Source organism: Panthera leo, chromosome A3 (assembly GCF_018350215.1).
Source record: "Panthera leo isolate Ple1 chromosome A3, P.leo_Ple1_pat1.1, whole genome shotgun sequence".
NCBI lineage: Eukaryota > Metazoa > Chordata > Mammalia > Carnivora > Felidae > Panthera > Panthera leo.
Genome location: NC_056681.1, coordinates 131,517,689 through 131,541,567, shown reverse-complemented (window position 1 = coordinate 131,541,567; position 23,879 = coordinate 131,517,689). Strand labels below are relative to the sequence as shown.

General features: G+C 43.6%; 1 protein-coding gene across 2 annotated transcripts in view; it reads right to left on the bottom strand.

Annotated features, from left to right (window-relative positions):
• Positions 1 to 13,217, bottom strand: part of ROCK2 (Rho associated coiled-coil containing protein kinase 2) — a 133,604-nt gene extending 120,387 nt beyond the window's left edge. For both annotated transcript variants that reach the window (XM_042933665.1, XM_042933664.1), the window contains exon 1: positions 13,057 to 13,217. In XM_042933665.1, the coding sequence (XP_042789599.1) occupies positions 13,057 to 13,197 (141 nt within the window). In that variant the 5' untranslated portion in view covers positions 13,198 to 13,217. The remainder of the gene's footprint in view (positions 1 to 13,056) is intronic.
• Between the last annotated feature and the right edge of the window lie 10,662 nt (positions 13,218 to 23,879).

The following is a 23,879-nucleotide window of genomic DNA, read 5'->3' as shown; positions in this document are numbered from 1 at the left end:
ATTTGTTTTTGAGAGACAGAGAGAGACACAGCATGAGCAGGGGGAGGGGGCAGAGAGAGAGGGAGGCACAAAACTCAAAGCGGGCTCCAAGCTCTGAGTTGTCAGCACAGAGCCCAAAGCGGAAGTCAATCTCACAAACTGTCAGATCATGACCTGAGCCAAAGTCAGATGCTCAACCAAGTGAGCCACCCAGGATCCCCAAGAATTTTTTGTTTTTACGTAAAACAGAAAAGTTTATAAAGATGAATGTTGGGTCAATATGAGAGAAATCAGTTTATAAGCTTACTCAAGATGCCCAAAATAAAAAAAAGAAAAAAAAGAAAAAAAAACGAAAAAGAAAATATCAGCACAAAACATAATGAAGAAGCAATCAAAGGCCGTACATTTAAGTCAGAAGTACTTCAACTTGATCTGTAGCTTAGAAATAACTCAACTAGTAGAGACTTCGCTACCATTATCAGGGCCTATACAGCTAGCTCAGCAAGACTCATTCATTACTTGGAAGCAAAAGGTACCACAACAAGGTTTAAAAAAAAAAAAAAAAATGCTGAGTATTAATTGGGCCTTTCAGGTGTAAACACCAGCCAGTAGGATAATTCCACCTATAAAGGGCTCTGATCTATATCTATTTGTTTCTATTTATAAACACTGAAATTGGTCTGGGGGATGCGAAATGAAACTCCTTTTACTAGACCATACTCATGATACTTTGGTAAAAAATTAAAAAACAAAATTAACAAGCACATGAAGTAGTGCTCAGCATCATTTATCATTAGTAAATAAAATGCACTATCATGGTTACTGGTTATCATCACAAAGATAGGCAATGCCAGGCATTCTCTGAACATGTGGAGAACTAGAACCCTCATACACTGTTGGTAGGAATGGAAAACTGTACAGCCACTTTGTACAGTTTCTTAAGAGTTTAAGCATAAGAGGGGCGTCTGGGTAGCTCAGTCAGTTAAGCATCCAACTCTTGATTTGGGCTCGCGGAATGATGTGGCAGCTCGTGAGTTTGAGCCCTGCATCGGGCTCTGCATTGACAGTGATTCTCTCTCCCTCTTTCTCTGCCCCTGTCCTGCTTGTTCAAGCTCCCTCTCTCTCTCAAAATAAATAAATAAATTTAAAAAAAAAAAAGTCAAGCATAAAAGAAGAAAAAAGGAAAAAGTTAAGCATAAACTATATATATGGTTTACATATATATGTGTGTATATATATATATATATATATATATATATATATATATGCATACTACATGACCCAGCAATCCAACTCATTAAAATCTAGCCAAGAGAAATAAAAACACGTGTCTACACATATGGTGAATTCATAAACAAAATATGGTATATCTATACAATGGAATATTAGTCAGCAATTAAAAAGAACAAATTACTGGGGCGCCTGGGTGGCTTCCTCTCTCTGCTCCTCCCTCAAAATAAATAAACTTTAAAAAAAAAAAGACCAAAATACTAATACATGCTACAACACAGATGAACTTCAAAAATGTTATGCTAAGTGGAAGAAGTCAGAATAAATGACTGCACATTGTATGACTCCACTTGTATGGACTTTCCAAAAAAGAAAAACTTACAGACACAGAAAACAAGTCAGTGGCTGACTTCCCTGGGAGTAAGGACAGACTGTAAACATGCTCAAGGAAATTTTGGGAGGTTAATGAAAATGGATTGTGATGTTTTCACAACACTATAAATTTACTGAAAATCAGTAGTACGTTGTATACTTACAAATGAGTGAATTCTAGACTATGTAAATTATACCTCAATAAAAAGAACTAACAAATCTAGTAAACATGATACCTATGTTCAACACCTGCTGACCACTCTCAACTGCCAGACTTCTATTTCACAGCTTATTCTAAGGGCAAAGAAGAGACTGAAACACGTTTATCAACTGCACTACATCTACAGCTTGTAGTTATCATTCAACCAACAATAATCAAGGACTTACTACAAGCAAGATACTGTGTATTGCTCTCCTTTGCTAAATGACGGTCACCTTTAGACACAGAAGAAAAACCATACTCTACACGGTCTTTTTTTCTACAGCTGTTTTAAATACAATGCAAAGGGAACAATAAAAATCAAGCATTTGGGTTTACTGAAGGATGGATTATTACAAACAATAAACTTTTTTTTTAATGTTTATTTTTGAGAGAGACAGAGACAAAGCACGAGCAGGGGAGGGTCAGAGAGAGGGAGACACAGAATCCGAAGCAGATTCCAGGCTCTGAGCTGTCACCACAGAGCCCGACGCGGGGCCTGAACTCACAAACTGCGAGAACCTGACCTGAGGCGAAGTCAGTTGCTCAATTGATTGAGCCACCCAGGCACCCCCCACTGTGAACACACTCACCATCATTTCATCTGCCCTTACTCATGAAGCACTGCTTCAACGCAGGCATCACCTAGGTATATAAGAAGGAACTGGATATATTTTACCAGAAGAAAAGTCAGGGGTTAGGGGAAACAGAAGAAACATAATAAATGTTAAAGGATAGGCAGCCCACACGAAGTGTCTTTAACTTCACCTAACACACTGAGTAAAATCAGCTAAATCCTTTCCGAAACAAATTGTTTCACCACAATCCAGAAAATGTCCAATCATTATTCACTTTTCCTGCTTGACCTCCAATTCTACCATTTAGATTTATCCTCTTTGCATATACAGATGTTTACTTATCCTCTTTCCTATAAATTGTAAGAAATAAGTGATAGGAACACATAACAATGTTTATTTAGGGAATACTTTAATATTTCTTTAAGCAGGGATATATTTCTACAGGTTATCACTCCTGTTACTTAAAAGAAAACTGTTAGTTCATTCAACAAATATTTACAGGGCACAACAACAGGAAGACAAAAAAGACACATGTCCTAAAAGAGCTTATATTCTGTTCATTAAGTAAACTCAAAAACCAGGAAATATATAAGAGAACACTTAGTGGGTGCCTGGGTTGCTCAATCGGTTAAGCCTCGGACTTCAGCTCAGGTGATGATCTCACAGCTGCTGAGTTTAGGCCCCACATCGGGCTCCCTGCTGTCAGCACAGACCCTAATCTGGATCCTCTGCGCGCCCTCCACCCCCGCCTCTCCCTGGCTTGCACTTTCTATCTCTCAAAAATACACATTAAAAAAAAAAAAAGACAACACTTGGTATATTAAGCATTCCTTATTACAATCATACAGGTAATTAAGATAATGCCAACCCTGTTCTCCTGTTTCCATCTAAGGTACTGCTGGAGGAGGCTCTGCTATTCATCTACATGGCATTTAAAACCACCCCTAACAACAAAGTGTTAAAAATTCACTCCAAACCTATCATCTCTTGAAAATAAAGAAAATTTCTATCGGTTGCTTTATAACTAAAAAAGTCTAAACTCTTAAAGAATAAAGGAAATCAGATATTGAATAAGTCATCAATTAACTATAACAAAAAATTATAAAGCACCTCAGATATCTGAACAAACAACTCCTACCTTACCAAAATGAAGCAACAAACCATAAAATCATTCTTGGAATTAGAGAAACGTTCCCCCAAAATATTATCAAAGATGAACCAAGAATGAATCTCAGTATTTCCTTTTTGCCTCTCTCTCTCTCTCTCTCTCTCTCTCTCTCTCTCACACACACACACACACACACACACACACACACACAGAAAGGAAGAGTGAGCAAGGGGGGAGGGGAGAGAGAGAAAACACAATAAATGCTAACTATTATGATCCAAATGCTTTCCAAAAAGATGAACAAGGGTCATCTGGGACAGCCAGTTGCAGAATTTACAAATATATCTCCATGATTCAATCATATTTTTAAAGAAAAAAAGTACAGATGAAAGGAAAGAGTAACTACAATCAAGGATAAAGAGGAGACAGTTTTAGTAGAGTCCCAAATGCCACCATGATTTCACAATTTAAATATTAAGCTCCAAATAATAGGCTAACTTGCCAATGGAAAATGTTATTTTGTGGGTTTTTTCTCAAAAGCTGTAAGCTGCCCTAAGTCATCCACATTCTCTTCACCAGTAACCTTTATCACTAACAGCTTATAGATATATTTTTTGAGAGTTAGCACAGAACAGGATTTTTAAGTATAGTTCTGCAGTAGTATTCCATAAAAAAACTCAAGACACCCAAATGAAAACCAAATCTATAATCATTACCCTCTCTCTTCTCCCAAGCACCACTCTCCAACTAGACAGTGATAAGACAAGAATACAAAGATATAGGGGCACCTGAGTGGCTCAGTGGGTTAAGCATCTCTCCTGATTTAGGCTCAGGTCATGATCTCGAGGTTGTGATATTGAGCCCCTCGTCCAGCTCTCAGCTGAAGGTGGAACCTACTGGCGATTCTCTCCTCTCTCTGCCCTCCCCTGCTCATGCTCTCTCCGTCTCTCTCAAAATAAATAAACATTTAAAAGTAAAAGGAATACATACAGAGATATAAACAAAGGCTTCTAATTATTATTTTGGGAGCTCTAATACTTAGACGAACCTCCTGATAAAATCTTTGTACCCCTATTTCACAGTTTCCAACAGAATTCCAAACGTAATAAACATAAAATCATTAGAGTACTAAAAGAAAATTGAGGTATATGATACCATAATCTTGATGATGGAGGATGTCCTAAACATAACATCTAAGTCAGAAATCACTCTTTAGTGAGAAGATTGATAAATTTGACTATACAAAAGCTTCTATTATTAAGTGTAAAAAAAAATGGCAAAGCACATGTACAATGTAATTCTACTTTTTTTATATTTTAATTTTTCACACAGATTATACCAAAATGTTAATTTAACTCTACGTGGGGAGACTATATATGTTATTTGAATTTATACCTTTATTTCCTAAGTTTTTTACAATAAGAACATATGATTTTTAAAATTAAAAAAATTTACATCTTTCTTCCCTTCAAAAAAATAAAATCTAGGTTTTTCAGCCATGGCTGTCTGCCCATTTCCTTCAGGTAAAAAGATTAAAACTAAAAAATAAATAAACTGAGCATGGGTTAAATAACAGAACCCACAAATGAACAGAGCATGAGTTAAATAACATAAGTGTATCTAACAATTGAATGTAGTTACTAAGCAGTAGAGAGACAAATAAAAAAATCCACCTATCAGCATATTCATTTTCGACAAAGGCACCAAACCCATCCAATGAGAAAAGTATTTATTAAAAATTGGTGAATTTGGTGGTGACTATAGTTAACAATACTGTATTGTATACTTGAAAGTTGCTACTAAAAAAATCTTAAATATTCTCACACTAACAAAAATAGCAGCAACCACATGGTAAATATGTGAGGTGAAGGACGTGTTAAGTAACTTCACTGTGGTGAACATTTGGTAAAATATACATGTGTCAACCGTACACCTTAAACTTATACAATGTTATATGTCAGTTATGTATCAATAAAGCTGGAAAAAAAAGGTACAGGATAATCTAAACAACTGGATAGGGGAAATATGGGGGGGAGGGGTGAACCTTGACCCCTAACTCACACCATACACTAAAATTGGCTTCACATGTATCCTAGACCTAAACATAACAGTTAAAACTATAAAACTTCCAGAAGAAAGCAAAAGAGAATATCTTTGTAACAGGGGGATAGCAAGCCTCTTAGGCAGGAAAAGCAATAATCATAAAAAATTGACTGAAACAAAACTAACAAACAAAAAAAAACATGCCACAGACTAGGGGAAAAATTGGCAAAACATATTTGAGAAAGAACTGTATATAGGATACATAAGAACTTGTGTAACTCAATAATAAAAATAAAGGGAAAAACCCCAAATTTTGTTAATGTTTACTTCATTTATTTTGAGAGTGTGGGGGAGAAGGGCAGAGAGAAAGGGAGAAAGACAGAATCACAAGCAGGCTCCAGCTGTTAGCGCAGAGCCCAACATCGGGCTCAATCCCACAAACCGTGAGAGGGTGACCTGAGCCAAAATCAAAAGTCAACGTTTAACCAACTAAGCCACCCAGGCTCCCTAAGAACCCAAATTCTTTAAATGAGCAAAAATTTGAACAAATATTTCACAAAGGAAGGTACACAAATGGCCAGTAAGTGCCTGAAAAAGTATTATCATTACTTATCAGAGAAATGTAAATTAAAATCACACCGAGATACCACTACCCACCCACAAAGTGGCTAAAATTTAAAAATCTCAGTGTTGGGGCACCTGGGTGTCTCAGCTGGTTAAGTGCCTGACTTTGGCCCAGGTCATGATCTCACAATTCGTGGGTTCAATCCCTACTTTGGGCTCTGTGCTCACAGCTTAGAGCCTGGAGCCTGCTTCAGATTCTGTGTCTCTCTCCCTCTCTGCCCCTCCCCTGCTCATGCTCTGTCTCAAGAATAAACAAACATTTAAAAAATAAAGTAAAATAAAGTAAAATAAAATAAAATAAAATAAAATAAAATAAAATAAAATTCAGTGTTGAGGAGGAACTGGAATGCTCATTCACTGTTGTGGGAGTGTCAAATTATATGACCACTTTGGAAAGGGATCTGGAAGCTTTTTTTTTTTTTTTAAGATTTTATTTTTAAATAATCTCTACAGCAGCCAGCCAGGCGCCCCAGTCTGGCAGTTCTTAAAAATTACATAAACACCCACCTCTAGCAGCTCTTAAAAATTAAACACATACCTATCCTATGACCTAGCAAATCCAATACTAGGTATTTACCCAAAAGAAATGAAAACATGTCCTCATAAAGACTTAATATAAGATTGTTCTTAGCAAGCTTTATTAACACTCAAAGTACACTGAGATACCTGGGTAGCTTAGTCAGTTAAGTATCTGACTCTTGACTTCAGCTCAGATCATGATCTCACGGTTTGAGAGTTTGAGCCCCCACGTCAGACTCCCATACTGGTGGCACGGAGCCTGCTTGGGATTCTCTCTCTCCCTCTCTGCACCTCCACTACTTGTGCTCTCTTTCAAAATAAATAAATAAACTTAAAAAAAAAAAAAAAAAAGCCTAAGTATATTATATATACTAGCCAAAAACTAAAAACAGCCCAAATATCTATTAACAGGAAATGGCTAAAAGACTATGGTTTATACATATAATGGAATACTGCTCTCAGTCCTAAGAAAGGAATAAACTGTTGATATACACAATAACATGGCTAAATCTCAACAACTACGCTGAGCTAAATAAAATAAGCCAGATACAAAAGAGTACACGCTACATAGGATTCCATTTATATGACGTTCTACAAGAGGCTAAAGTAATCTTTAGTAGGAAAAAAAATCAGAAGAGTGATAGAATCTAAGGGAATGGGATGTGGAATTAGCTGAAAAGCCATATAAGGAAGATTTTTGGGTTAGTAATGTTCTGTATCTTGGTAAGGATTTGTATTACACAGGTGTGTGCCTTTGTCAAAAGTCATCAATAGTACACTTAAGATCTGTGCATTTCATTGTATGTAAATTTAATCTTTAAAAAGCTTAAATAAATATTGAGCTCTACTCAACGGAATGCACGCTAGGGGCCCCCGGCTGGCTCAGGGGGGAGAGCGTGCATACACCTTAATCTTGAGGTCGTTAGTACAAGTCTCACATTGTGGGGGAGACTGTACTTTAAAAAAAATTTTAACTTATTCAGGGGCACCTGTGTGACTGAGTCAGTTAAGCATCTGACTCTAGGTCTCAGCTCAGGTCTCAATCTCAGGGTGGTGAGTTCAAGCCCCATGCTGGGTTCCATGCTGGGCACAAAGCCAACTGGAAGGAAGGAAGGAAGGAAGGAAGGAAGGAAGGAAGGAAAAGAAGAAAGAGAAAGAAATGCATGCTGAAGTATTTAAAAGACAAGCATACTGATAGCTACAACTTAAATGAATCAAAAACAAAAAAACATACTGATAGATGGATAAAGGATAAACGTACTGATAGATGTAATAAAGCAAATACAGCAAAATATTAATTAGTTGGAAAGTATACAGATGTTCACTATCAATTCTTTCAACTTTACTATACTTTGAAATTTTCCATAATAAAATGTTGGGGGAAAATTTTAACTCTACCCATTACTTTGTTATGTTGAAAATAGCGTATCTGAAAACCCAACAAATTCCACTCCTAAATATATACCCTAGCCTACAGATAGCCTAGTCCTTCACGTGGACTCCAGTGATGTTCACAGCAACAATGTCCATAACAGTAGAAAAGAAAAGAATAACAATCTAAATATCCATCAAATAGAGTGGAGCACTGAAGACTGGTTTCCATAGCACTGAAATGAATAAACCACATTGTGGGTGCATCTTAGAAATAAAACTTTTGACTGGAAAAAGCAAATCACAAAAGAACACACTACATACGTTTTAACTTTTTTTTAAATGTTAAAGAATTAAGTAAAGCTAAACAGTACTGTTTAGGGAAATATACAAATGTAATTTACAAAATAAAGCAAAGAAATAATACAAAAATGCCAAGGTAATAGGAGCGGACACAGAAAGACTGATGAAGCAGCAGCAACACCCAAACACAGTAACTTCAAAATGCTAGTGTTCTGTTCATCCAATTGGGCAGTGATTTCATGGATGTTTGTTTTTTATGCTTCATAATTCATATTTGAGCTCTATATTCTCTTAATGTTTAGAATATTTCAGAATTCAAAATGGGAAAAGAGAACTATGAGCTCATGACTCAACCAAAACAACTTAGGTTTCAAGATCATTATTCACAATTTCTTTACAACTACAGTATTTAAAACATAGAAGTCTACACTACCCTTATATTAGAGCAAGATGTTTCCAAATTCAGAATATTTTAGATTTCAGAATGGTAATAAAGTACATATACCATATACACTACATTCCTGAAAACCCTCTTTTGAGTCTGCAGTAGTACCCTGAAATCAAACACATTAGTATTTCCCCAAGGAAAGCTATTCCTACTTACACCAAGAGGGACAAACTGATTATAAATATTCTAACATCAGATCCGGTCAGAGGTTATCATCATGCAAGTTTTACCAAAAACTTGGTTTTGAGAGTTCTTTACATGCAGCAAAACTGTGGGTGAGGGACTGTGAACCTGTACTTTCAAAGACACTCAACTTCACCTAAACAGCAAATGCCATAAATTACTTTTTGAAACCTCTCCAGCCAATTCATTTTCTTTAATAATCATAAAAATGCAAGTTTTTAAAAATTTTTTTAAGTTTATTTATTTTTGAGAGCGAGCGAGTGAGAGAGAGAGAGAGAGAGAGAGAGAGAGAAAGCACACAGGCATGGGAGGGGCAAAGAGAAGAAAGACAGAATCTAAAGCAGGCTCAGGGCTCTGAGCTGTCAGAGCAGAGCCTGATGACATCATGACCTGACCCGAAGCCAGATGCTTAACCAACTGAGCCACCAGGCGCCCCAAAAGAGCAAGTTTTAAGTAAAGTAATCCCATTGATGCTAAAGATGCCCCATTTTTATTTCACAAAGAACGTGTATAAAACAATTTTTCAATTTTTATTTCACTTCACTTTTATATCTTTATGGTAGTTGCACTTATTACACGGTGGGGAAAAAATACACATAAAATTTTACTATAATTAGGTCGATAACCAGTACTAAGCTGAAATCTAAGCACTGTGGTAAATATTTTCATATAGTTTACCAGTATAATGAAATCAATCAAGTAAAGCATTTTGTATTCTAAGTCACTCAAGTTCACAAATAAAATTTTAATCCCCTTTCCCCATCAGCACCAGTCTTCCATAAGTTTCCTCAAGCCTGAATCCTACAGGTTATTATAACCATCTACTCTTTTAAAAAATAAAACACATCAAAACCCAAAAGCAGAGCTCAGGAAAGACATCTTTCCAACTGCACCTGGCTGGCTCAGTTGGTAGATCTCGAGGTTATGGGTTTGAGCCCCACACTGGGTATAAAGATTACAAACTAAACTAAACTAAGCTAAACTCTCTCCAGCATAACGCTAAAGTACAATTCTTTTTAGCAGATTATTTGGGAAAACAGTATGAGAAGCTGAGTCCTAACAACAAAACATGGGTGTTTACCAAAAAGTTTCAAACACTACAAAAGCATACCACTGAAATCCCTCCCCTCCAAAAAAAGTATTATAGAAACAGACCCCTCTCAAAACTCTATTTTTAAATAATACCAAGCAGCCCACAACCTGCAAACACAAAAGGGATATACTCTCTTCAGATTAATCTAAGGACCCATGTAATAAAGCAGGGAGCCTCTGCAGAGAAAATTTAGCCTTTTAACACTGACATGGTCTTAGAATCCAGCTTTATCTACGCTTGATGATTGCTAGCACTTCTCTGATGGCAAATTCAGATTATAATGCTGCTTACTGAAAATTACATAGCAAGGAATAGTTGCCAATAAAACCATTTTCCTTTTCAAAGGAAATTTAAAGCAATTAACTATGCTAAAGGCAAGCACAAGTGAGCTAAATTTAACGAGCACAACGACGCACCAAGCACTGAGTTAAGCGCTTTGCGTGTAATCTCACGTAACATTTTTTCCTACAGATTTTACCGTCTAAGAATAATTATACAGTAACTTCTGGTGTATTTCATCCCCATACTTTTGTCATCTTAGTACACGGCTTTAAACGGTGCTCTCTGAACTCCTGAAGGAAGTAACTAAGACCCATGCTGTGTTGTTAAGTTTTTTCCTCTGTTAAAGAAAAAACTACTCGTTTTCTATAATAAAACCAACAGAAATGCCCTATTCGGTGAAACAGTCAAAGGTGACACGCAGGCTGCATCCCAACCATTCCATCATGAGCATTTCAAGAAGTATGTTTTTATAACACTCTTGTGGAGATTAATTCATTGGGTTTCTGTCTAGAAGGATAAAAAAGTTCCTGGAAATGAACAGAGTAGTGGTGACGGCTGTACCACAACGCGAGTGTCATTAATGCCACAGAACTGTACACTCAAAAATGGTTAAAATGGTAAATTCTATGTTACCACACACACACACACACACACACACACACACAGACCAACTCATTCTATCTTGCACAATGAAACACACGTAACTTAAAACTAACTACAACGCAGTTGAGACTTTTTTTCAGCTCATCAATTCGCAACACAAGCACTGCGACCTGGCTCCAAAGAAGAGTAGGGGCCAATCTGCGGCCCGGTTAGGTTCACTCCAACTCAGAACCACAACATTCAATCAACTGAAACAGCAACAGCAGAAGGTGTCGGGTCAGCAGCAGGTAACGTCAGCTCTCGCACCAACAACACGTCACCTTACTGAAAGCGTCAAGTGTCCCGGCAGGACTGAGCACGCCAGCAATGAATGGGCCCAACTGTTTACTAAACACGCGTGATGTTTCACTTTCAAAAACAGCCTTCGTCTTAGTGGTTTAGAAAACACCGTACGAAATGGAACGACGAACACGTCACGGGCAGAAAACAGCTTGGGCTCGGGCTCAGGCTCAAAATAACCTGGAGAGCGAACATCGGTAAAGACCCAAGAAATGACAGTGACGTGCAAAACCTTTCTATGTGGGGCTGAATACGAACCTGACGAATCCTGGAGGTTCGCGGCGCTATTTTTAACTGAACTTTCTGGCCTTGGGTCAAAGTTTTGCTAGCAAAATACCGCAGCGAAAATGCTGGGAGCGAAGCCCAGAGTCCCTGCTCCGGCGCAAGAAAAGCTGTGCCCTTCACGCAACCCCTCGTGCCCCCCGCCGAAGCCGGCCGAAGCCGCCCGAAGCCCGACCAGGGGGGCCGCCGTGCCGGGAAAGCACACCCACGGCCTCACACAAAACTCGGCGGAAGAAAGCGCCCAGCGCTCGAGCCAGGACGCGGCCCATCGCCGCATTCTGCTCCCCATCGCCGCATTCTGCTCCCCGCACAGCAAGAGACGCGCTCGTCGGGCAGTTCCTGCACTTTGGCCAAAGTGAGCACTGAGTCACCCTGCAAAGGACTCCAGGAACCGCAAAAGGTGACCAATGACTTCGGAAGAAAAGTCAGTTCAGCACTGGAAAGGGAGGAGGCACAGTTCTCAGCACGTACGGTCGCCCGGCTTCCCGACGCGGGGACTAGAACGGAACGTGGGTTCTGGGCGAGAAGACCCACCGCATCCAAGCACCACCCACGCAAATTCTAGTCCTCCGGGGCGGATCTAACATCCGGAGCATCTTTCTCACTTTCTCCGCCTCCCCAGGGTAAAAATCCACACCTCCTGTTCCCACAAAGAGCACACGAACCAAAGTGTCTGAGATGCAATCGTCTAACCTAACAAAACAAAAATAAGAAATAAGCAATCCCCCCTCCCCCCCACGGTGCATTTCCAGTTGGTAAAAAAAAAAAAAAAATACTCCTTCCTTAATCGAGGGCCAGCTAGCGGACTTGACGTGCTTATTCACTTGTATTTCAAGGGCTGTCTTGGGAGACAGACGCAATGAAAAGGAGAGATTGATTCTACTCGGCAATGCAGACTGGAGTCTTCGGCTCGGGCTCAACAACCTCGGGCAACTAAATTTGCAGAAGTTACAATGCACTAATCGCAACCCTGGAGGTTCAAGGACACCTGAAGCCACACGAAAACTTTAGCGACGCCTTTCAAGGTGGCAGACCGCAGGGAGAACGAGGACAGCTCTTTGTCATCCACCCCAGGTGGGGACTCCCCACAGCGAGAGCATCAGGTTTCCCCTCCCCGGCTCCGACCCCGCGTCCCCACGCAGCACGCCGCTCTTTCAAACTGGCTAGTCCGCTGAATGAAAGAGCAAATCCTGCACCCCACCTCCCCAAACCGAGAGGGCGGGCGGGAAGGAGAAGAGGGGTGTTCCCTCCCAGGGCTCCAGGAAAGGGGGCGGCCGCGGAGGACACCGGCGCCGGGAGGTGGAAGGGAAGGAATCAGACGTGGGTCCCTCCTGCTGGAACTTAGTCGCAGGAGTGTCTGGCCTCCGACCCGGGGCCCGGCTGCCGGAAGCTGGGCGGGGTGGGGCGAGACCTCCCTCCCACGGATGGGTGGGCACAGAGCGGGGATCGGAGGCAGGCGCTCGTAGAGCGGGGAGGGCGCCGGGGGCCCCGGCCACCTACCAGCAAGCTCTCCACGTTGATGGGCGAGCGAGGGTCTCGGATCAGCGCCTCCAGCTTCCTCTGGCGGCTCGCGCCCGCCCCGTCCCCCGACACGGCCTCGGGGGCGCCGGGCATTTTCCCCGTCGCCGGGGGCCGGCTCATGCCGCCGCCGCCCGGCCCCGCACTCCCCGCTCCCCGCGCTCCGGCCCGGGCGCCTCGGGGCCTAGCGCCGCCCCCGAACCGCCGGCCCCGGGCGGGGCTCCGCCAGGGCCCACCGCCCGCCTCTAGCCCCGGCTTCGGGTCTCCGCGCCGGTCCCGGGCCTGAGGCCGTCCGAGGGGCCGCCCGGCCCGGCCGGGAGCGGCGAGGAGCAGACGGCGTCCCCGCCCCTCAGTCAGATTCGCGCCGCCCGGTCCGCTCGTCCGCCGCGGGCTCCCTCAGGACTCCGAGGGCGGGAGCGGGGAAGCGGCGCGGCCACCGCCGGGCCCGGACCGCCCCGCCCTCTGGGGCTCCGGGAGGCTTGAAGCCCGGGCTCAGACAACTACGGCCGCCGCCAGCCCGCCCCCATGCTCGCCGCGGCCGCCTCGGTCCCACAAGCCCGCTCCCCTCGCACACTCCCGCGCGGCGCCCGTCTCCGGCCGCGCGCAGCCGCTACCCACAAGCCCCTCGGGCCGCGGCCGCCGGCGCGCGCCCCCGCTCGCCCCGCCCCGCCGCGCGCGCGCGCGCGCCGCCGTCCCCGCCCCCGCCCGCCGGCCTCCGCCTGCCGTCGCCCCTTCGCCTCCATTTTTTTCGTTTCCTCTAGTCTGCGCCGCTTCGCGTTTCTCCTTTTGGAGCCTCCTTCCTTCCCCGCTTCCTCCTCCCCCTCCTTGAGTTCTCCGAGGGTAAACTGCCGGGCGCGCGGTCACCGCCTCACTTGACCCGCCGAGCTCCAGCTGGGGGAGGGGAGAGCGCGCCCGGCGCGGGGGTCTTCCGGCGGCCCAGCTCCCGCCCGCCCCTGCCCCCGAGGGCGACCCCGCGGATTCGGGGGTCGGCCTGCCTCCCCCACCCCCACCCCCACCGTCCGGTGCCGCCGCCGCCGCGCCCGGGGGGTCGCGGAGGCTGGAGTTGGGGGGGGGGGGGGTTGGGCCGGCCCGCCCCCGCTGACTCAGCGCGCAGCTATGCGGGCCTTGCATCACCCGCGCCAAAATAATAGCGACCGCCAGTCGCTGCCCTCGCCTGCAGAGCTGTGCGCTGGCGAGGGGCCTGCCTGGGCCGCGGAGATTTCAGTGGAAAGGCAGGGGGAGGGTGCAACGGGAGTCGGGAACCGGAATCCTAGTCCTGGGCTGGAGGGCCTGGAAGGGTTTTTTCCGCCCCCGGGGCAGAAGTGCTGGAATCCGAAAAGGCTTTGTGCACGTCCCCGGCAGTCTCCCAGCCTGGGCTTAAACAGTAATCAGGAAGAGAACAAGAGGGCGATAGAAAACTGCTTCCATCCGCAGGCCTTCTCCAGGTCCTTGCCTTTGGGGGGACGGAAGATGGGTGGTTATAGGGGCCGCTCCCCCGCATTCCTGCCCTCTCGCGGCCCGTGCCATTGGTCAGATCCACCCAGGGCGCAATCTGAAAAATATGTGCCAAGAGCTATAAAATTGTTCATTGAGCCCCTTTGACCCAGTAAACCCATTTAAGGAAATACGTTTCTAAGGAAATGATCCAAAGGGGAGGGGAGGGGAGAACTTGCATAAAGATGTTTATAGCAGGGCTATTCAGAATGTGCATAATGACTAAAACCTAGAATGGGCCCAATTGTCCAACAATTGGGGAAGAATCCAAGCTCTGTGGCGTTAACAGAAAGAATCCTGGCAGGTATGTTGGATTTATGTCAAGCGCATGCAATTTTGGCAAGTACGTGAAAAGGTGTGTTGGAAATAAGGTTGAGTGAACAACAGATACAACATAGTTTGCACACACTACTTAAAACTGCAAAATGAGCAGCGGCGAGAACAAGAGAAAGACAGTCTTTGAATAAGAGGTTTGTTTTTTTTTTTTTTTTTTTTTTTCTGTAAGGATGCTTAGGAGAACATTAAAATCTCAAAAATTGGAAAACTGGAGTAAGATAGACGGGCCACTCCAAAAAAGCTACAATCTGTTATCCATTAAGTAGTAAGAATCTTAAGAACCTTTCTCGCAGGCACGTGAGAGATAAGCTCACAAATGGAGCGTCTGAGTCCTGAAGCCCCAACCTTGTAAAAGTAGCAATTTAATCAGTAAATTTTCCAGCAGCAACATCGTTTTGCTTTGTGTCAAAGCCGCTTGGACTTAAGCAGGAAGAGGCCCTGGAGGATCCCGTACAGCCCTTTCCTCTCAGATAATAACACTGACTTCTGGTCAAAAGGTAAGTCCTTTAAATCTGTATGTTGAGTGACTCATTCCTGCCTCCGCAACCACACCAAGAAAACAAGAGTGAGCCAGACACTCTTGCTTATGCATTGGAGCAAAATAAGAGATGATCCGTGATTATGGATCTTTTTCCCTGAAGACAATAAAATACACAAAGTGAAAGCACCGTGTGGTTCGCAGTTTCCAAATTAATTTTTCGATGACTGGCTGTATACTTTTATGACGCTCCGCGGGCTAACAGGAAGTCATGGTCCCAAATGCTCTACGTGAAAACCTTATTTGCGAAGAAAAGGTACTGATCAACAAGATACAGTTAATGGGCACCTTCTACAATAGGCTAGAAAAAGCCCTACTGGAGAAGATTTTTGTCCAAGACCTCCACCATTGTTCACGTGCAAGAAAAGAAGACTGATTGTTGATATGAGTTAAACCTTTTTTTTTCCCTTGGCCAATAGAACAATTCTTTTTTACCAAAGTAATGCACACATGCGTTCTTCTAAAAGTGAAAAGAAACCAGATATATATAAAACATGCCTCAAGCAGCGCTATCAACAATAGCCAAAGTATGGAAAGAGCCCAAATGTCCATCGATGGATGAAAGGATAAAGAAGATGTGGGCTATATACACAATGGAGTATTACTCGGCCATCAAAAAGAGGGAAATCTTGCCATTTGCAACTATGTGGGTGGACCTGGAGGGTATTATGCTAAGTGAAATTAGTCAGTCAGAGAAAGACAAAAATCCTATGACTTCACTCACATGAGGACTTTAAGAGACAAAACAGATGCACCTAAGGGAAGGGAAACAAAAAATATAAAAACAGGGAGGGGGACAAAACAGAAGAGACTCATAAATATGGAGGACAAACTGAGGGTTGCTGGAGGGGGTGTGGGAGGGGGGATGGGCTAAATGGATCAGGGGCATTAAGGAATCTACCCCTGAAGTCATTGTTGCACTATATGCCAATTTGGATGTAAATTAAAATAATATTAGGGGCGCCTGGGTGGCTCAGTCGGTTGAGCTTCCGACTTCAACTCAGGTCATGACCTCGCGGTCCATGAGTTCGAGCCCCGCCGTCAGGTTCTGGGCTGATGGCTCAGAGCCTGGAGCCTGCTTCCGATTCTGTGTCTCCCTCTCTCTCTGCCCCTCCCCCGTTCATGCTCTGTCTCCGTCTCAAAAATAAATAAACATTAAAAAAAATAAAGTAAATTAATTTAAAAAAATGAAACCAAAAAAAAAAAATTACTCTCCCAAATCTCTCTACACACTACACATTCTCCTGTCACTCAAGGCCTTTACCTTATATTCATACATATATATTTGTACTTATACACAAATGTACTTTTTTCCCCACATTGACGGCATTATATCAGATCATAGTCTTTTGCAACTTGGTTTTTCCCTTAATTAATAGCACGTCTTAGCTCTCCATGTCTGTAAACAGATTTACCTCATTCTTTTGAACTGCTGTGCTATATTCCATAGTATGGACTTTTATTTACTTTCCTTTAAACAGCATAGTAGTTAAGAACAGATTCTGGAGACAGACTGGGCTGAAATCTGGTCTCTGCCAACACCCTAGCTGTCAGCTCCTGGGTTTCCTCCTGTGGTCTGTTGTTACAAAGTGCTTAGGAGAATGCTGCCCGTGCTTAGATGTTATCAGTATTTTCTCCCTATCACAACATTGTTGCAGTTGACATGGCTGTGGGTTTTTGTTTGGTTTTTTTGTTTTGTTTTGTTTTGCCTTCATGTGGACATACTTGAATAGCAGATTCCTAAAAGTGAAATTATTGTATCAGAAGATAGGCATACTTTAAATAGTTATAGATTCTTGGGGCGCCTGGGTGGCTCAGTCGGTTAAGGGTCAGACTTTGACTCAGGTCGTGATCTCACCGTTGGTGAGTTCGAGTCCTGCGACGGGCTCTGTGCTGACAGCTTGGAGCCTGGAGCCTGCTTCGGATTCTGTGTCTCCTTCTCTCTCTGCCCCTCCCCAACTTGTGCTCCGTCTCTCTATGTCTCTCAAAAAATAAATAAATGTAAAAAAAAATTTTTTTAAGTAGTTAGAGATTCTGTCAAACTGGCCTTTAAAAAGGCTACACCAGGGGCGCCTGGGGAACTTGGTAGGTCACATGTCTAACTCTTGATATCTGCTCAGGTCATGATCTCACGTTTCATGAGTTCAAGCCCCACATCAGGCTCTGTGCTGAAAGCACGGAGCCTGCTTGGGATTCTCTCTCTCCCTCTCTCTCTCTCTCTGACCCTCCTACACATGCTTTCTCTGTCTCGCTCAAAATTAATAAATAAACTTAAAAGAGGCTACACCAGTGGGGCTCCTGAGTGGCTCAGTTGGTTGAGCGTCTGGCTCTTGGTTTCACCTCAGGTCACAATGGTCATGATCTTACAGCTAACAGATCGAGCCCCTAGTTGGCCTCCTTGCTGACCGTGCAGAGCCTGATTATAACTCTCTCTCTCTCTCTCTCTCTCTGCCCCTCTTCTGTGCACTTGCACACACACGCGTGCACACACTCTCTCAAAATAAACTTTAAAAACAAATAATAAAAAATAAAAAAGCTACACAAGTTAACATTCTCACTATCAGTAGAGAAAACTACCTCTACATTTGCCAGTATTCACCGTTATAAACCTTTTTGATTTTTGCCAATCTGATGAGCAAACAAAATGACATCTGTTTTCAGTGGTATTCCTTCAATTACTACTGAAGATGAGCATTTTGTGTTTCTCTTTCTTCTGAAATTATCTGCTTATGCATTTTGTCCATTGGCCTTTCTTGTTGATTTATAGGAGCTCTTTATGTATTGTGGATATCCCTTTTTATTATAATGTTAAAATCTGTGTTATAGTTTGCAAATATTTTCCTCCAGCCTGTTGCTAGTCATTCAGTTTTGGCTTTGGTACTTTTTGCCACCCAAGGTTCTTATCTTTTATGAAACCAAATCTATCAACATTTTCCTTGACAACTTCCGGATTTTTGTGTCCAGATTGGGAAAGATCGTAAACCCAGTTTTTAGGACACACAGAGGACTGAAGTTGTAAGAGGCTCTATGAACTGGCAGCTTCCTAGTAATATCAAACATATCTCATCCCAAATGAGCCATAGAAAGAGGGTCTCCCTATGTTTGCACTTCTCAGGGGCATTCCTGTGGCTCTCTCTGAGGTTGGCTGCTTCCTTTTTAACACTGTCTCCGATATATCCTGAGCACCGACGCACAGGTGGGAACTTGGACAAAAATTGTGTTCAATATGAAGGAAGAGTATTGGGAAAATAAACAGAGAATAAAGGGAATTTTAACAGGCCAGACTATCAGTCTATACGGTTTTGATTCTACCATAAACCACTAGATAGATGTGCAGGACTTAGAAACTCCACCCCATTTCATCTGCATTTTTTCTGCTTTTTTTTTTTTTAATGTACATTTACTTTTGAAAGAGAGAGAGAGAGAATGGGGAAGGGTGGAGAGAGAGGGAGACACAGAATCTGAGGCAGGCTCCAGGCTCTGAGCTGTTAGCACAGAGCCTGATGTGGGGCTCGAACCCATGGAGGGTGAGATCATGACCCGAGCCAAAGTCAGACGCCTAACTGACTGAGCCACCCCAGGCACCCCTGTCTGTGTTTCTTTTCTGTGTCTCTTCATTCCCAGCCCATTTCTAAGTGGCTGGTGTCAATTTTACACCCACTACCCAAAAGTACCTTCCTAGCTCTCCTGACACTTCGTGGTCCAAATTCAAAGAACCCCAATCTGGTCTACCTGAGACACATCTGCTCTGTTCCAGTTTTTAATCTGAGGGCACTACTTCGTTCTCAGGAATTAATCCACCCTTCAGATGCAACCTTACCTTCTCCACCCATAAATAGGGCTGTGAAAGAACCATTTTTTGTCTTTCCATCTGGCACTTGAAATCACTCATTTGATGACAATAACTATTATTTTGAATAAGGGCTTACTGTGTGCTAGACAATGTGCTTTATCGAGATTATCTTACTTCTCAGAACAGCCTTTTGCTAATGGTAATATTACTCTGCCCATTCTCCAGATGATGTAATAGAGACTCAGATATATGATAATGGAATGAATTAATAAATGGATGGATGGATGAAAACAAGAAACTCTGAATGGCCTGGGCATCACCAAAACACACAACAACTTTTCTCATCTCGCTTTGCATTGCAGAACAACTCAAGCTGGCATTGTAGTGAGATGCTTCTGCCCCTCATAAGCCAAGATTTAATAATAGAATAAAGGAATCAACTCTCAATACAAAGGTGTCATTATAATAGTAAACTCCACTACTATAAAGGATACATGGTTTAATGGTTTACGAATTCAAGTTTCATCCTGGGTTTCATTCATGGTGCTGGTAATAACTCTCAGCATGAATGAGAAAATTGCCATACCCTCTGTGAGTCAGTTTCCTCATACACAAAACAGAAATAATGAAGCTTGGTTGTCATTAAGGCTCCTTAAGATCTCTAGATGAAAGGTACTAGACGCATCCAAGACAAATTATTCACCAGTATGCTATGAAAGAAACTCAGAGGAGAATAAAGCTGGTCATGGCTCAAAAGTGTACTTGGAGGTAAATGGTAAGTCACTCCAAAAATATATGCATGTATATGTTTGAGAAGAGTGGTCCCAAGAACTGCAAAGCCCAGCTGTGATCCTGATCCTGCCAGTTTGGCAAGAGACCTCGATGTCATCTCTGGCGATCTTATTTTCCCCATTGGTGAAATGGAAATGTCCTCAGGATGCTTTCTGAGATTTCCCACTAGATCTTGTGTGATTATGCATGAAACCTTCAGCCTGGAATCTGGGCCTTTCTACAAGGTGTCCTCAGCCTCCCTTTCCAGGCATTTCTTCCACTGCTCCTCCTTACATTTTCTCAAACTGAACCCACTTGGCTCTTCTCTTCTTCACTCTTTGGTTAAGCAAATTTCCATCCATGTGGAATGTCATTCCTCCTTCCCTTCTCCACCCACCAAGCTTCTAACCCCCCTCCTCTGTTCCTTGAATGAAGGGCTTGGCTCTTCCTGAGCTCTGGATCCCTGGTGCTTGGAACAAAATATTTAGCAAGGTGCTTGCCTCACCTACATGAAAAAAGCAGTATCTTTATTTTTCTTTTGGTGTTTTGAACATCTCCCCAAATGGGTCTGTTATGTATCTGGAGTAAATGAGTGACATCCCATCATGGACCATCCACCACGCGAAGAGTCCTTTCCTACCATTCCATTCTTTAAACACTTTGGTCCAGCAAACTTTAAAGCACATAGAGCACACTGTTCCCAGCATGCCATCCCCCACTCTGAGCTTTGCTGGTGCCATTCTACCTCCCCAGCCTCTCCCTCCAGGTCTGCCCAGCACTAACCACCTTGGAAGTCACGCTTCCTCCAGGCCAGTCCCCCATGTGCTGCTTTCTTTCTAAATTCAGCTTGAGCATTGTGCTGGTTCTTTGGCAGATTCTTCCTACATAGAGTTTGGATTCTTCCTACATAGAGTTTGCAATCAAGAAATTATAAATGGCGGGGGGCAGGGAGGCGGGGGGAAGGGGTGGGTGCCTGGGTGGCTCAGTCAGTTAAGCAGCCAACTTCAGCTCAGGTCATGATCTCACAGTTCATGAGTTAAAGCCCCACGGTCGGACCATCGGGCTCTGTGCTGACAGCTCGGAGCCTGGAGCCTGCTTTGGGTTCTGTCTCCCTCTCTCTCTGCCTCTTCCCTGCTCACACTCTGTCTCTCTTTCTCTCTCAAAAATAAATAAACATTAAAAAAAAAAAAGAAATCATAAATGGGGGTGGCTGGCTGACTCAGTCAATGGAGCACATGACTTTTTTGTTGTTTAATTTTACTTATTTTGAAAGACATCTCGTGCATGTGCCCATGAGCGGGGGAGAGGCAGGGAGAGGGAGAGAGAGAATCCCAATCTGTCAGCGCAGAGCCCAACCTGGGGCTTGATCTCACAAACTGCGAGATCATGACCTGAGCCACAATTAAGAGTCAGGCACTTGACTGACGGAGCCACCCAGGGGCCCCATGCAACGCTTAATCTCAGGGTCATGAGTTCAAGCCCCACGTTGGATGTGGAGCCTACTTGAAATAAAAAATAAAAAACACATTTTAGAAATGACAATTGAATACTCAGTGGTCGTTTAATGACCAGATGGTTGAATGAACGTACATACCAAAACACCCACAAATAAAATTGTAATTCGGGAACGGTAAGTGCCTGAAAAAAATCCACAGATTACATGCAAAGAGAATGCAAAGGGTCCTGGAAGCAAAAGATCTTCTAGCAAGGGGATCCGGAAAAAGACATGGCATGTGACCTGGGTCCTTCAGATTCAGTAGGGTTCAGAAACAGAGAGACAAGAGTCTTCTAAGCAAGACAAGGACAGATGTGGAAATCATGAGGTAAATAAAAGGAAAAGTAAGCAATGACTGGAGAGCAGGTGCGTGCGTGGTTCGAAGGAGAGCAGGGCAGGAAAGGCCTAGAGTCTGGACTTACGTGCTGTGTGACGTCACTAAGCCACGGCTGTCCTCCGGGAGTCGCTGGGATTGAAGAAACTAGAGGAGGCCACCTTCCTCTGATTCTGTCACCCTGTGTGGTGGGCACCAGGGGAGTCATCAGCAACGATGGGCCTGATGGGGGTGGCACTTGGGACTCAGCAGCCGTATGAGGAAGCGAAGGTGGAAGGAGGCCGGTTGGGAGACATTTCCATGATGGGCAGGCCACCATTTGTAATTGGGTGGTTTACAAAGTATACAAAGAAGAAAACGAAAGTGGATGGTCGTTAGAATACAGGGATAACGCTTAGTTGATCCATAAAAGCCTGCCTTATGGTGGAATGAGAAACTGCTTTCTTTTTTAATGTTTATTTTTGAGAGAGAGAGAGAGAGAGAGAGAGAGACAGAGCACAGGCAGGGGAGGGGCAGAGAGAGGGAGAGAGAGAATCCCAAGCAGAATACACCACCAGCTGGGAGCCCGAGGCCGGGTGGGAACTCACGAACTGTGACATCATGACCTGAGCTGAGATCAAGAGTAGGACACCTGATGGACTGAGCCACCCAGGCGCCCCAGAGCTTTTTTTTTTTTTTTTTTTTAACCAAGGAAGGGCATTTCGTAACAGACAGGCTTAGAGTTAAGCACCCTTGCGTATGTGGTTTGGTAGGAGTGACACCATACCACGAAAACTACAGGTCCACGACGGGTAGAGAGAAGACACCTGTTCTCCCGACGCACAGCAGTGTGGCCTGGCCAGGTTTGTCCCCGACCCTGAAGATTTGCAGGATTCTTCGTGGCCATTTGTCTAAGTGCTTTTTGTAGTAATTCTTAGAAGCCGGTGAACGCAGAAGCACTCTGTCCGATAGATCCTTGTTCTCATCACCATGGAGACAGGGTCCAGCATCCTTCATCTGAGGCAGCAAAACCCAATGGGGGAGATAGAAGTTGGACACATGAGACCTGGGTTCAGGCTTCAGTGCCACCATTTATGGGCTATGTGACCTCGGGCAAGTCACTTACCCTTGCTGAACTGCACTACTCCCTCTGTAAAATCTACTCTGTAGAATGGATTCCAACATTAAAACAAGAGAACGTACACGAGGGGGCTCTAGAAATATGACTCCTGGCACACATTCAAAGTCCTTTCTCTCAAATCCTGCTAGAGTCCCCCGCTTGCATTCTGGGCACAGAAGAGAGGAGAAAGGAGGTGTCAAGGATGACCTGCAGGATTTCCTAGGCTCCAGGTGATAAAGATCACCTAATGCATCTACGAGCTGTAAGTGTATTTTAACATAGATAAAAATGGAGAGGGGTTAAAAAACACTGAACAAAAGCAAGTGATAGGATAGTCCTTTGTGATTCTTTTGCACTTTTCCAGAAAGAAAGAAAGAAAGAAGAGAAAGAAAAAAGAAAGGAAGAACAGAAAGAAAGAGAAAGAAGGAAAGAAAGAGGAAGAAAGAAAAAAAAGAAAAAACAGAGAGAAAGAACAGAAAGAAAGAGAAAGAAGGAAAGAAAGAGGAAGAAAGAAAGAAAAAAAAAACAGAGAGAAAGAAAGAGAGAAAAGAAGAAAGAGAAGGAACAAAGGAAAGAAAGGAAGGAAGGAAGAAAAAGAAAAGAAAAAAGGAAAGAAATAGACTGTGACAACACGGGAGGCTGACTGCCGACGGCCACAGTCTTCAAATCTTTCCATTTCTTGTTGACATTCTCACTGACGGTGTTTGAACAGGGCCGGGCTGTTTACACACAGCCATTGTTTGCTGTAGCCCGGCAGAACCTGTGAGATAAAGCCGTTCAAACCTTGACATATATCACTCTGTCACCGGGACAGTCTGGAGGAAGGGGGCAAGCTCGGCTTTCGGGGGCTCGCCCGCAGCCCTCACAGACGTGGCCTGAGACTTTGCGGCCAGGGTGGAGAGCCAAGAGTGAGGAAGGGCTCAGCAGAGTGGAGATGTTCTGGAA